The sequence below is a fragment of the Podarcis muralis genome, chromosome 14 (assembly GCF_964188315.1).
Source record: "Podarcis muralis chromosome 14, rPodMur119.hap1.1, whole genome shotgun sequence".
NCBI classification, from domain to species: domain Eukaryota; kingdom Metazoa; phylum Chordata; class Lepidosauria; order Squamata; family Lacertidae; genus Podarcis; species Podarcis muralis.
The window spans coordinates 10,617,006-10,632,296 of NC_135668.1; the positions used below are offsets into that span (position 1 = coordinate 10,617,006).

At 41.5% G+C, this 15,291-nt stretch overlaps 1 protein-coding gene across 4 annotated transcripts in view; it reads left to right on the forward strand.

Annotated features, from left to right (window-relative positions):
- Window positions 1-13,396, forward strand: part of MYO5A (myosin VA) — a 118,333-nt gene extending 104,937 nt beyond the window's left edge. For all 4 annotated transcript variants that reach the window (XM_077918976.1, XM_077918977.1, XM_028706799.2 and 1 more), the window contains 8 exons: window positions 1,519-1,665; window positions 2,047-2,201; window positions 2,405-2,494; window positions 3,146-3,296; window positions 4,791-5,073; window positions 6,622-6,796; window positions 7,924-8,004; window positions 8,905-13,396. In XM_077918976.1, coding sequence (XP_077775102.1) covers window positions 1,519-1,665; window positions 2,047-2,201; window positions 2,405-2,494; window positions 3,146-3,296; window positions 4,791-5,073; window positions 6,622-6,796; window positions 7,924-8,004; window positions 8,905-9,057 — 1,235 coding nt within the window. In that variant the 3' untranslated portion in view covers window positions 9,058-13,396. The remainder of the gene's footprint in view (window positions 1-1,518; window positions 1,666-2,046; window positions 2,202-2,404; window positions 2,495-3,145; window positions 3,297-4,790; window positions 5,074-6,621; window positions 6,797-7,923; window positions 8,005-8,904) is intronic.
- Window positions 13,397-15,291: the final 1,895 nt, after the last annotated feature.

Consider the following 15,291-nt stretch of genomic DNA (forward strand, 5'->3'; position numbering starts at 1 on the left):
AGCTTCCTGGGGTGAAGATCACAGCTGCTGTTCTCCTTCCTTGGTTCTGCTGGTGCTGTGCCACCCAGGGCTAATCCATGGTTTGGCTTAAGTGTTAATACCTGAACCTGGGCTCGTAGTTTGTCTCACTCCCAACCAAGGTTTGTTTTTGAACCCACATGTTTGCTTTGTAGTGCTCGGCTTAGCACTGCATGTTGAAATGGATCCAGGTATGAGGGCAAGATGTTGAAAAAATTTAAAACCGCACAGCACTGTGATGTACTGGGGTGATGTGGACCGCCTTGGGCAGTTTTCTAATGGTTTTGTCATTATGCTGTGGATTGACACAAGAATGAAAGATGGAGGAAAGTTTCTAGTTGTTCAACATGCCAGATTTTGCTTGGGGGCAGTTTGCTGAGGGCATCCTTTTTAGCATACATTTTGGAAAAGGAACTTCTGGTTTTCAGTATTTCCTTAAACGGAGTCTAACAGACGTACAGCCCAATCCTATGCATGCTTACTCAGAAGTGTCCCATTGATTTTAGTAGTGTTTACTCCCAAGTAGAGTATATAAAAACCTCCTTTTGCTCCTTTATCCCTAGTAAGATCTCACCCTTTTTACTGTTCCAACTTTTTAAGGCATAAACACATATTTTATGTAGACTGTAAACACTCTGGTTGTCCCCTTCCTGGTTGTATGCGCATGACACGAGAAGAGGAGATTGCCCAAGAGTTGTTGCTTTCAGTCTGTATTTAGTATCTTACTTCTGTGAGGGGTGGAGGTACCTGTAGCTTGTTAGAAGTAAGCTGTGGTGCTTCCTTGCCTTGTATGTGCTTTAAAGGAAGCAGAGACCAGAAAGGGAAGAGAAAGAAAACACGGAAGTGCTTATAGGATAACCAACAATAGTTTGCCAAGAGGAGGAAGCTTGTGATACCAGCAGTAGGTGAACTTACCTGAATGTTCAAAGTGACACCTGAACATAGAGCAAAGTCCTTTGCATTACCTTCTTTTCTAGTAGGGAGTCTATACAAATTGCAATTTGTATATGTTTTCACTGATTGCAGTAGATGGTTCACTTCTTATTTTATACAGACATACCTTCCAGACTGGTTGCAGTGCACCTAAATAGAGCTTCGGAAAAGTACAGGGAGTCCAAAGATCTTCAGCACAAACATTTTTTGATCCTGGGTTGCATGTCTTCACACATTGTGAGAAAGCTTCTATTCTCATAGTGAAAAAACCCTTGGAGGGGGGATTCATTTGCTTGACTACAGCTGTGAATCCTGTCCTTTTGGATGTGCAATGCAGCCTGAAAGATCTAATGTCCCATAACTGTAGAAAGAATCATAAGTCTAATAACTTAATTTGAAAAGTACGCACTTACTCCTTTGGGAATACACCCTGTAGATGAGCTAGACAGCCAACATACTGTGAAATGAATGGACATGTAATACTCTAGAATTCAGTATAAATCCTCTTGTCTAAAACTGGGAGGTTCTGTGACAAATAGCTAAATAAATATCCATTTCTTGATGTAGTGGGCCAGATGGATAACATTTCACCTGGACAAATAATTGATGAGCCAATCCATCCTGTCAATATTCCAAGGAAAGAAAAGGACTTCCAGGGGATGTTAGAGTATAAAAAGGAAGATGAGCCAAAGCTTGTCAAGAACCTGATTTTAGGTAAGAATCCTTTCTGTTTATAAAATGAACCAGTCTTTTTGCCTATGAATGTGGAGTGTTTCTTGAAACTGGTCCAGTTTATCTAATGTTGGAGAAAAGGAAACAATCTCCATTCACCAAGAAAGTTCAGCTCTTCATATCAGTTGCATTACATGTTTCCTTTTGTAACTTCACATTATTCTGTTCTGTTCCGGGCACAGATAACTTTTGACAGAAAACTGGAAGAGGAAACATAACTTTGAAATCAAATAAAAAGTATTAGTACTAACTGGTCCCAGAACAATTCTGGTAAACTGGAGAGCTGCAGTTTTACCAGGCCATATAAAACACAGCAAAGCTGTCTATGAATTTACGTGTGCATACTTTTGTTTTCTTATTCAGATCTGAAGCCACGCGGTGTGGCAGTCAACCTGATCCCAGGACTGCCAGCATACATTTTGTTCATGTGTGTCCGCCATGCTGACTATCTTAATGATGACCAAAAAGTGAGGTCCTTGCTAACTTCGACTATTAATGGCATCAAAAAAATCTTGAAGGTACGTTTATTATTTAATGACAATGTCAGTGTGGAGAATTAACACTTAGTGTTGCACAGCAAACGATATGGGGACAAGGGGGAAAAATGGCAGTTTTGTTTCCATACTTTATAAACACAGCAATTAAAGCAGTTAACTGTGACCATGTTGTCTTCTAATTGTCTTTTCATGCACGCTGTATTTATTTCTTCATTTGTTTTCAGAAAAGAGGTGATGACTTTGAAACCGTTTCCTTCTGGCTGTCTAACACATGCCGATTTTTGCACTGCTTGAAGCAGTACAGTGGTGAAGAGGCAAGTCTTGCCATTTATGTTGTTCACTTTTACTTTTGACTTTGCATGTACAAAATGGGTTGTAGGCATTAGATCTGCCTGTTCAAGATGAAAGCGTGGCTTCTATTTGTAAGCCGCGGACAGAGAGTATTGACAAGAGCAAGAGTTGTATCTGTTCTTGGCAGTGGTGTAGTGGTAAATTTTAAAGTGCAGAAGCTAATCACGACAGTCCCCAGAGCCACACCCCAAAGCGTCCATAGCCACACCCCCAAGGAAAGTCAAAAAATGCCTGAACTGGTAAAGGCTTAGCATGTTGGACTTGGCCTGGGGAGACTTGGGTTCACATCCCTGATCACCATGAGGTTCACTGGGTAATCTTGGATCAGTCTCATTCCAGCTTACATAACAATGTCCTGCACCCAACACCCCCAGGCTTACAGCACTGGCAAATACCACCCCAGCAAATTACATCATTGCCCCCTGCTCTGAAAAAGGTACTGAGCCTCTGCTCCTTTGGAAGGCATTTGATGGCAAGGCTGGTAGGCAAGAGGGAACTGAACTCGTTGACTGTTTTTGAAACACGCTGCCCATCCAGAGTGTTTTGGATAATGTAATGGAAACACATAAATACAAACTGCAACTAATGTTCACCTTTGTCTTCTGCAAATCCAGGGTTTTATGAAGCACAACACACCTCGTCAGAATGAACATTGCCTCACTAACTTTGACCTTGCTGAATACAGACAAGTGCTGAGTGACTTGGCCATTCAGATCTACCAGCAGCTTGTCAGAGTGTTGGAGAATATTCTGCAGCCAATGATTGGTAAGGCAAAATGAAGAGAGAGAAAAAATAGAAACCTGTGTTTTCCTTTTCTAATTAACTAGACATCTCCGCCGTTTACTCCTATGACTCTGATTTCCACTGTTAAAAGAAGAGCTTTTATTTCTAAGAGAGATGACATTATATATACTTTTTTCATTATAAACAGCAGTCAAAGCTTACTAAAAGAAGTCTGATTTACCTGGACAAGCAAAAATCAGAATGGGGAATTAGACAGTTGGGGGATTGGACAAATTTAAAGAAGATAAGGTTGTGAGTCCCAATGGCTATACTGTATACTGTCTCAGGATCAGAGGCCATATGCCTTTGAAATACCAGTTGCTGGAGAACAACAGTGAGAGAATACTATTGCCCTCAAATCTTGCCTGTGGCCTTTTTGGGGGCAATCTCAGTGATGATGTTGGGAAAAACCTGGACATTAGTTTGGGGATATCTTAATATGCATGCTGAGGTTGCCTTGATGGGTCCAGCACAGGATTTCATGGTTGCCATGACAGTTCATAACAGCTGCTGGAGCACATCATTGGCCCTACACACATGGCAGGACTGGTTGGTACACCACTCCATTGTCATGGTCCAAGCCACTTCCTGTCAATCACCTGGCATCACGATGGTTTCAGGTGATGCTGTACTTCGAAGTCTTGCGAACTTTAAAATGTGGCAAAGCACTGCTTGAAAGCACTTTTGCAAAGGCTTTCACACAGTTACCCCAAACTACCCTGCTCTTGTTTGAGCCTCCAAAAACTGGGGGATTCAACAGAAATGCTGGGGCGCTTGAACTGAACAGGATTTAATCACCACTCTGATGATTGGGAGTTAAATCCTGCTGTCTTGGTTGCACAAGCCTGTTCCCTGCTTGTGTTTTAACCCTGTCTTCCCACCTATCACTGATGGGTGGGTGGGCGTGATTTGGGGGAATGTCCTCATGGGCCACAAGGGATGTGGGTGGCGCTGTGGGTTAAACCACAGAGCCTAGGACTTGCTGATCAGAAGGTCGCGGTTCGAATCCCCGCGACGGGGCGAGCTCCCATTGCTCGGTCCCTGCTCCTGCCAACCTAGCAGTTTGAAAGCACGTCAAAGTGCAAGTAGATAAATAGGTACCGCTCCGGCGGGAAGGTAAACGGCGTTTCCGTGCACTGCTCTGGTTCGCCAGAAGCGGCTTAGTCATGCTGGCCACATGACCCGGAAGCTGTACGCCAGCTCCCTCGGCCAATAAAGCAAGATGAGCGCCGCAACCCCAGAGTCGGTCACGACTGGACCTAATGGTCAGGGGTCCCTTTACCTTTACCTTTACCTCATGGGCCACATGGTTTTAATTCTATAGATTGCTCAATTACTTTTAACCACAACCTTTTACATGTTTTTTAGTGATATGTGTTTTATTTGTATTTGTTTTAATGTTGTGAGCCACGTTGAGTCTCAATTCTGGGAGAAAGGATATATATATATAAATATCATCATCATCTTGTCAACCAGTTTCAGGAATGTTGGAGCATGAAACTATCCAAGGGGTGTCGGGGGTGAAACCAACTGGTCTCCGAAAGAGAACCTCCAGCATTGCTGACGAAGGGACGTACACGCTGGACTCTATCATCCGACAGCTGAATACCTTCCACTCAATCATGTGTCAGCATGGAATGGATCCAGAGCTGATCAAACAGGTAGTCAAGCAGATGTTCTACATCATTGGAGCAGTGACCCTCAATAACCTCCTCCTGCGGAAAGATATGTGCTCCTGGAGCAAAGGGATGCAGATAAGGTGAGGATATCTTCTGAAATGTTTTCAGCTCTTTTGGCTATACTTGCTGGGCATAATAGTGAATTCTTCCTGAACCAGGCGGTTGATTTTAAGGTTATTTTTAGACTTGGGAATTCACTGCATTAAAGAGAATTATTCTTGACAAGTTCATATACAGTGGTGCCCCGCAAGACGAATGCCTCGCAAGACGAAAAACACGCTAGACGAAAGGGTTTTCTGTTTTTGAGTTGCTTCGCAAGACGATTTTCCCTATGGGCTTGCTTCGCAAGACGAAAACGTCTTGTGAGTCTTGCGATTTCCCCCCGCTCCCCCCCCTTTTCTAAGCCGCTAAGCCGCTAATAGCCTTTTAGCAGCTAAGCCGCTAAGCCTTTAATAGCCGCTAAACCGCTAAACTGCTAATAGCGCTAATCCACTAAGCCGCTAATAGGGTTGCTTCGCAAGACGAAAAAACCGCTAGACGAAGAGAATCGTGGAACGGATTCTTTTCGTCTTGCGAGGCACCACTGTACTTGCCAAACTGGTGATTTTCCTAAACGCAACGAGGCAGTGGATTTTACACCCACTGTGCAGAGTGTTATATTACTTGAGTTATACACTTGTTTCATGTGTTCCTTCCTCTCAACTCCTCTCTTCCTGAGGGTTAAGGATTGCCAGAACTGACCTTATAGTCTGGGTCACAAATGATGGCATAATGTGAGGAGCCATGTTTTCTAAACATATGCGTACATTAGGGGTAATGTAGGTCAGATCAATTGGCAGAAAAAGAGTTTCTTAACCATTTCCCTACTAGGCTTATTTTTGGTTTTGAAAATGGCTGGATGATAAGCAGGAAAATTTTTAGGAGTGGTGGTGGAGGGGGCTGCAGTGCACAATGAAGGGAGGATTGTTTGCATGTATACAGTGTGCTATCGAAGAGAACCCCACATTACAAAGGAAAGGGGAAATACCTTATAATGTGAAGTTCTGTCCTGAGTAAATGGAATTCTTGGGGGGCGTAATGGGGAAATTACTTTTCTGCAAGCAAGGATTCAGGGACTAGCTCAGTCGTGTTTTGTGGATTAAGAAGCTATATGCATCACTCTGTTATGAGCTTGATGTGCAGCCCGTCCATGTCTGGTATGGCACAGCTGCTAAATTTAATTTTCATAGGGCAGATATTTATTTGCCAACTTTGGGCACTGGGATTCCTTAAGGGGGTGGGCTTAGTTTTTATTGATGAATGGTAAAAACAAAATTCTGCCCTATATATTTTTAAAAAGCAAGTAAAGAACTAGGTAAAGTGCTGGAGCTTTTGGATTTACATTCCTGCTTAGTAAGTATTTTGCTTTCTAAAGGCATTGCGCATAATTTCTTGAACTGTGTTAGGGAGGAGCAGCAGGAGCTGCAGTCAGAGAAAGAAGTTTGTTAAATAATTTACAGAATATTGTGTGAAGGGAAAAAATAAAGCAATAATGCATTTATAAAAAGTTTCCACCCACCACTTGTTCAGGCTGACTGAAAACCTTAAACACTGTGGTTTTTAATGTGTGCATGTGTTAAACTTAACAGGTACAATGTAAGTCAGCTTGAAGAATGGCTTCGTGACAAAAATCTGATGAATAGTGGGGCTAAAGAAACTCTGGAGCCTCTCATCCAAGCAGCGCAGTTGTTGCAGGTGAAAAAGAAAACGGATGAGGATGCCGAGGCCATTTGTTCCATGTGCAATGCCTTAACTACTGCACAGGTAAGCCAGCCTTTCTTATGTTATAATCCGAGTTACGTCATTGTGGTGCTTGGACTGTGTGTCCATTTGCCACATTGGCAATTATTGTTGAAATACTGTCACTGATAAAATGCTAACTTCAGAAGTTGTGAGATATGAAAACGGAATTCTGAAAAGGGAGCAAGCACTGCAAAAGCTACATGCCAAATGCAGTTTTCTGTACGAGCAGTCATTACAAAAAATAAAATAAGTTTCGCCTTGTATTTTGGTTTTGTTTACAGGAGAATAAGGCATTATGCTAGAGGCAAAGTTCCAGGGTTTTATTATAGTTCAAGTATAGAATTTGGGTTCTGTTTTGGTTGTAGGGCCTGGGTGTGGTATTCTAATATACAGTGGTACCTCGCAAGACGAAAAACTCGCAAGACGAAAAACTCGCAAGACGAAAGGGTTTTTGGTTTTTTGAGTTGCTTCGCAAGACGAATTTCTCTATGGGCTTGCTTCGCAAGACGAAAACGTCTTGCAAGTTTGTTTCCTTTTTCTTAAAACCGTTAATACAGTTGCGACTTGACTTCGAGGAGCAACTCATAGCACGCGGTGTGGTAGCCTTTTTTGAGGTTTTTGAAGACTTTGGTGATTTTTGAAGCTTTTCCGAAACCGTGCTTCGCAAGACGAAAAATTCGCAAGACGAAAAAACTCGCAGAACGAATTAATTTCGTCTTGCGAGGCACCACTGTATTCTCAAATACATGCATTCCAGCATTGCTACTTACTGCAACCCAAGGTGATTTTCTTGAAGAATTATAAAGGTGTAAGACTTAAGCCAGCAAAGCAATTTAATTGGTGTGTATCTGAGAGGTTTGGAGAGAGATAATTTAAAATGCTGGTCTTCAGCTGATAGGCCAGGGCCCACTACTGCTTTGTAGCCTGATCTGAGGTGGCTGCAACACCAGCCCTCCCACCATACAAACATATGGTTAAATAATTAAGAAACAGGGGTCCAAATGCCTGTTTTGGTTAAAAGCAGGCCCTAGTCTGGAAAAGTTGAAGATTGCTGATTTAAAACATTGCAAGGCTTAAATGAAAAGCAAGCACCTGTAAGTTACCAAGAGGGGAAGGGCAAAAAAACCAAAAATCTGTTTTTCTTACAGATTGTGAAAGTTTTGAACTTGTATACTCCTGTTAATGAGTTTGAAGAAAGAGTGTCTGTGTCCTTTATCCGGACGATACAGGTAAACTTTTTTTTTACTTTTCTCCTTTTTGCTTGTGTTAACGAAAGGAAAGAAAATATCACAGGTAGTGCAGTGGTGGTACAAACCAGGCCAAAGAGGAGGAAAAGGAGCACCCAGGTAGTTTCTGCCAATGAGGCACAAGCATCCCAGTGTGGTGTAGTGGTTAAGAGCGGTGGACTCGTAATCTGGTGAACCGGGTTTGATTCCCCGCTCCTCCACATGCAGCTGCTGGGTGACCTTGGGCTAGTCACACTTATTTGAAGTCTCTCACCCCCACTCACCTCACAGAGTGTTTGTTGTGGGGGAGGAAGGGAAAGGAGAATGTGAGCCGCTTTGAGACTCCTTAGGGTAGTGATAAAGCGGGATATCAAATCCAAACACTTCTTCTCTTCTCTTCATCCCAGGCAGGGGGTCATCTTTCTTCCAGCTTCCAGCTGGCAATGAGGTGGTGAAAAGAGGATGCCTCATTTGATAGAAATTTGGGGGAATTCTGAAGCATTTTCATAAAAGACTTAGACCCAAAATATCTGAAACACTGTTTCTTGGGTGCTAAAATCAGTGGAGGGGTCCCTCTTGGTAGTCCCACCACCCTCAGAATTTCCTGTGGCTGCCCCTAGGTTTGGGAACTTCCTCCCCATTGAATTGTGTTAAGCACCTTCACCATACATATGCTGAGCACACGTGTCTTTACTTTGGCCTTCGTTACTCTAGCTATATATTTTTAGAATCCACCCTAATCTAGTGATTGCATTTTGCTTTAAACCGTTTTTAACGTTGAATTTTAAATTGTTGTGTCCCACCCTGGGATTTTAGGGTGAAGGGGGCGGGTATCAAATCATCATCAACAACAATACAGGAAATAAATTTAAATACTAACGTGATGCATTCTTATTTTTGCAGCTCCGTATGCGAGACAAGAAGGACTCTCCTCAGCTGCTAATGGATGCTAAGCATATTTTCCCTGTTACTTTCCCATTTAACCCATCATCTCTTGCATTAGAAACCATCCAGATCCCAGCAAGTTTGGGCCTAGGATTCATCTGTCGTGTCTGAAGCAAGTGTACAGTTCGCTTTTGATCATGAGTGTGCTTACCTGTAATCTTAAAACAGCGAAGACACTGAAAAGCCATGGCTGGGGTGGGGAATGGAAGAAAGCTGGGGGAAATATTGTAGATGCCCTGAAAAGCATTGCAGAAAGCTGGAATGCTGCGTAACTGTCTCAAGCTGATGGCTAATGGAGACATAAACATTTGTATAAATTCACTGCTCTCATGCTGAGGTCTATAAAAAGAGTTTTCAGAATTAGAAATTTTTCAGTACGGATCATTCCCTTAAACCCCCCCCCCCCCGTTAGTCACAAGCTGTCTTTTATATTTGAGTTTGGCACTAGAGACATTCTGAGGAACAAAGCTTTTCTATTCCCTTTCCTCCGAGATCAAAAGTTCTGTTGCTGGTGAGCAAGGCAAAACTTTTATTGTACTTGTGACCACCTGAAAAGCAGTTCCCCCTAACTTAGCAAGGCTGAGGAACAGAATGTGCACCACTTAAGTTTGAAGCGGCCACCAATTGCAGCTCCCTGCTACACACACACACACCTGGTGTAAAAAGATGCATATAGCCACTTCCAATGTGGTGGTGTCGGTGTGTACCCTCAATCTGTCTCCTTCTGATTCTCATTGAGTTAGAGAAGGTCCCTTCCCATCAGGATGCTCTGGGAGCTGTGGTTGTGGCTCCGGTGCAACCATGGCAGGGTTGGTCTTCCTTCCTCAACCTTTGGTGTGGTGGGAGAGTACCAGCAGCCAGACACTTGCTAGAGGGGCTCAGTTTTTAGCAAGCTGGGGGCGTGGCTGGGGAGCGGACCTGAGAGAGAACTTCTCCCTGGTCCACTCCCTAGCTGAGAAAGCTGATAGAGAAGATATAGCTGAGAGGCCATTTTAACTCCTTATTAACTTACTTAAATGTAATTAAGTCATAGATTTGCTCGTAGACAGGGACCAGAGAGGACAGAAGAGTCCATTTTAAAGGTGTGATTTTTAGTGAAGTATATAAGCATTTAGGGATTATCTGCTATATGTTAAAACATGTTAGAGACTGGAAAGGGCAGTAGAAAACAGAATATACCAGGCATTGGGTCTGTGCAAACCCTTTGTAGTGAACAGAAGTTGTGGTCTCTTCAATGGGGCATGCACAGTAGACATTCGTAGTAGATTGCACTCCAGGAGATAATCTGTCAAAATTATTCCTTATTTATGTCAGTGTGACATAAATGATGGGAAGTATCCAAAAAGTCTTCTGGCTTACGGTATGGTACAACATAGCTGTTCATTAGTTAGTACTGTTTCAAAACATATCCAAGTGCTGCTGTGTGCTGTGTTCTTATAAATGTACAGTAATAATCTTTAGGTAAGAGAAATAAGGATTAAAAAAACCCAACAACTTTAATAGTCCAGTCTTTTAACAAGATTTATGTAAGAAGTAAGGAATATCGCTGGTAATAGGAAATTGTAACTAAGCACAAACAACAAACTGGAAGAGGCATAGTAATTGTATTTCAAATGTTTACGTAAAAGTATTGAAGACCCTGAGTTCAATGAACAAAACCCAAACATATTATATTTTTAGTATTTATTTATCATTCTGGTGTATGTTAGCTTCACACCTTGGGGTTTTTTTTTAGTTGCCAGCTTAATGACAGTATGTATGCTTTAATATTATCCGTTTTGGAGTTGTTGTTTAAGATATTTTAGATATTTAAGATGACTCTCAAATGCTTAGGTGAGAGAGGAATTACTTTACTCCAAATCTCCTGAATACCTTAGGTCCTTCACATTCATTTTTCAAAATGTAAAACAAACTCTGATTTGGGTGCACTTTGAAAAATAATACGAGTAACAGTAATACTCTGCTTCTGTATCTATGGGAATATTTCACTGGACACATTAAGAAGGATACTGCTTGATAAAATTTTTGCAGGAATCTGTCATGTTCTGAACACTTGCATCAATGTGGAACTGACAGTTCAAAATGTCTGTTTATTCTTGCTCAGTGTTTTCTGATGTCGATTTTTTTTTTAATACGGTCAGTGCTGATCAGATATACATAGGAAGAAATGACATATTTTGAGATTGCCGTGTGCAATATTGTATTATAGCAATTGTAATGTATATTTATTTTAAAACATATCTTTATGCTGTAAAGGCATATTGTTTAAATTTCTCTGTACATCCTTAGAGCGACATTGCTCTCACTTGAGATGACCAGCGATGTGCACCTGTCATCTGGTCACTGATAAAGTAAATAAAGTGAGCTGCTGTTTATTCTTCAGTACTGTTCTTAAAAACTGATTTGGGTTATCTCTCTTTTTGGATTTTTGTTGTTGGCAGAGTATGATGGTTGTTTTAAGAAACGTTCAGCTACTTCAGCTCAAGCATTGTCTAATATGTATTTTCTTTATGGCAAACGAACAGTTATTTACTTGAATATGTTTACTTTGCATCTGGCATAAAGTTTACAAAAATGATTCCTAACAAGCCGTGCTTCTTCCAAAACGACCATAAAATGCTGTCAAAAACAGATATCCTCTGTGTCTGCGGCCAGGAAGGGTGCCTTATCACCAAGGAGCCCTGAGCAAAAATGGGAAGACACACAATTTGCTACCCTAGAGGGGTACCCTAGAGTCTGAGATGATCACAGTTTTTTTTTTTTTTAATTATGATAGAGTACACTATCTTCTCACATTTTCACTGGATTCTTAGTATATCATGTGATAATTGTAATGACACTGATGTAAAGCGACAGCAGCACTTTTAAAAATCAGAACCTCAACAAAAACAGAATTTCCACCATCTTCCTCCTGTGAATTAACTGAAATTCTGCCCTTTAAAATTCTTCTAGTAAGATAAAATTATCTCAGCTTAACTACTTCAGCAACTATGCTTAAATGTATGAATCCTCCCTTTTGTTTACCTGTAAAAAAAGCCTTACTGTACCTTGTTTATTTACAAGAGTGATAGATGTTTATAGGCATTATCCTTATATTCAGTAGTCTAATACTATTTTTGGTCACATTAAAATAGTATGCTGCTTCACATGTTTTAAAGGAAGATATTTCTAAGTTTAATTGGTATTTTCTAATTCATCTAATACTTTACATAGCAGTATTTTACATGCACTTTTCTTAGGTTAACATTTTTAGTACTGATACACAAATATAAAATGTTCAGTTTAGTTCTTCTGGTTTAGAGTCCTTACGCCTAACACAATTCCGGTTATGCTTATTTCCCCTCCCTTTATAGCATGGTTATTGCTTTTTAATGTGGAAATGTCTTTATTTCTAATTTTGTCAATTTGATAAGGAATAGTCTCTCCAATGCTGGGGGGGCGGGGTGAACTTACGAGAACCCTTTTGAAATATACAGACCTGAAGTATTGCACAAATATTACCTCATTAGGTTTCAGATATTTTCTTCTTCCAGTGATGAGTCCACTGATTCTGCAACATAACCTTGTGTCCAGATTTTAGCAAAACACTTTGCAAGCTTCAATTAGGGATGAACTTAAAAAATATTTAAAGATTCGGTTTTGTTAAATGTTAACTGATCAAGTATGCAATCTTGTGGGTAATTTTAGAGCCCCAATTCAGTGGAACATATTTGCATGTGGTGTGCAGAGAATCACACCCCTAACCTTCATAAATAAAGAATAATATGCTATAGAAATACTTGCCTCAGTCTAAAGATCCTGCTCCTGTTGCATGCATGGGATAACATGTGCTCATTAAATAAAGAATCCTATGATTGGTGGATTGGATCTGTTTTCATGTGCACATGGAAGCAGTCACAATAGCAGTTCACTGCGGATACCCAGCTTGTCCTCCAAAAAGAAGACACTCTGAATCTATGGGACAGTTTCTGGCGATGCTTTTTTGCTTTTGCATACAGCAGATTTTTTTTAAAATAACAGATCATCTCTGGTTCCGGGTCAGTAGATGGACAGAAGTCCCTTTTATTCCAGTAAAGCTTTTATCCAAATTTGCTTGGGATAGTGGCATTTTGCCTTTTGGTTCCATATCTCGAAACCACCAGCATTTAGAAGCTGAAGGTCTCTTTTCATTTAAGATTTCAAAACCAGACACATTTCAAAATATCACATAAAAATCCTTTGGAAATTACTATTTTTAAAATTGTAATTCTTTTTGAAACAAAGGTTTTGACAGACAATAGGTTTTCACTAGATATTGCTACTGTGCTTAGATGGAAACCAAAGCGGTATCAGAATGAAATAAGCTCTGAACTGTCATAGTGTCTGACGTATTTAGTAAACGTATGCTTCATAAATGCTGTACCTTAGCTATCACTGAAATGTCCAAATAAAAATACAACTGTTAAGTCTTCTTTGGTGTCTCTCGTGTAAATACATTATTCCTGGAGTTATCAAGTGCAGTTGAATTTTCAACCTACAGATGTCAGTCATGCTGAGTTCAATGGCACTTACAAGTACGGTAACTTGAGGAGGACTGCAGCTCTGTTTATAGGCAATCTAGGTATAGGTAAAGGGACCCCTGACCATTAGGTCCAGTCGTGACCGACTCCGGGGTTGCGGTGCTCATCTCACTTTATTGGCCGAGAGAGCTGGCGTACAGCTTCCGGGTCACGTGGCCAGCATGACTAAGCCGCTTCTGGCGAACCAGAGCAGCACACGGAAACATCGTTTACCTTCCCGCCGAAGCGGTACCTATTTATCTACTTGCACTTTGACGTGCTTTCGAACTGCTAGGTTGGCAGGAGCAGGGACCGAGGAACGGGAGCTCACTCCGTCCCGGGGATTCGAACCACCAACCTTCTGATCGGCAAGTCCTAGGCTCTGTGGTTTAACCCACAGCGCCATCTGCATCCCTTATAGGCAATCTAGCAGGGAAACAAAGAATGGGTACAGCTTCCCTAAACAATTAACAACATTTATTGCTGCACCATGGTAGCAGCTTCAATAAACGCACATTCCAAAACTTCAAAGATCCAAATGGAGGGCTGCAGGTTAACTTTAAACAATGCTTAAATATCTGCAACCAAAAAACCAGAATCTTCACTAAATCATAGAATTGTAGAGTTGGTAGGGAACCCCAAAGGTCATCTAGTTGAACCCGCTGCAATACAAGAATGACAACTTAAATAATCCCTGGCAGTTGGATCATCCAACGTCTGTTTAGAAACCTCCAATGAAGGAATCCACCACCTTCCAAGGTACAGTGGTACCTCAGGTAAGTACTTAATTCGTTCCGGAGGTCCATTCTTAACCTGAAACTATTCTTAACCTGAAGCACCACTTTAGCTAATGGGGCCTCCTGCTGCTGCTGCGCTGCCACTGCACAATTTCTGTTCTCATCCTGAAACAAAGTTCTTAACCCGAGGTCCTATTTCTGGGTTAGCGGAGTCTGCAACCTGAAGCGTATGTAACCTGAAGCATCTGTAACCCGAGGTACCACTGTATATTGCAATCCACTGTCAAACAGCTCTCGCCATCAGAAAGTTCTTCCTAATGAAATACCCTTGCTCCATCATCCATGTGACAGCCCTTCAGATACTTCCAAACCTTTTATCATCTTGGTTGACCTCCTCTGCTTGTCAATACAGTGGTGCCCCGCAAGACGAATGCCTCGCAAGACGGAAAACCCGCTAGACGAAAGGGTTTTCCGTTTTGGAGGTGCTTCGCAAAACGAATTTCCTATGGGCTTGCTTCGCAAGACGAAAATGTCTTGTGAGTTCCTGCAGGTTTTTCCCCCTTTCCTCTCCCTTTTTTCCAAGCCACTAAGCCGCTTATCAGCTGAGCCGCCAAGCCGCTTAACAGCTGATCCGCTAAGCCGCTTAATAGCTGATCCGCTAAGCCCGCTAAGCCGCTAATAGCGCTAAGCCGCTAATGGGCTTGCTTCGCAAGACGAAAAAACCGCAAGACGAAGAGACTCGCGAAACGGATTATTTTCGTCTTGCGAGGCACCACTGTATCTTGCTTAAACCAGTAAATAGAGTGGTACTATTTACTTACCTTGATCTGTATACTATACTTCTGTTGATAATATTATTATTATTATTATTATTATTATTATTATTATTAATAACAACAACAACAACAACAACAACAACAACAACAATTACCACCCCTCCCATCTGGCTGCATTGCCCCAGCCACTCTGGGTGGCTTCCAGCACATATAAAATATAATACAGTGGACACTCAGGTTGTGAACGTGATCCATGCGGGATGCATGTTCGCAACCCGCAATGTTCGCAACCCG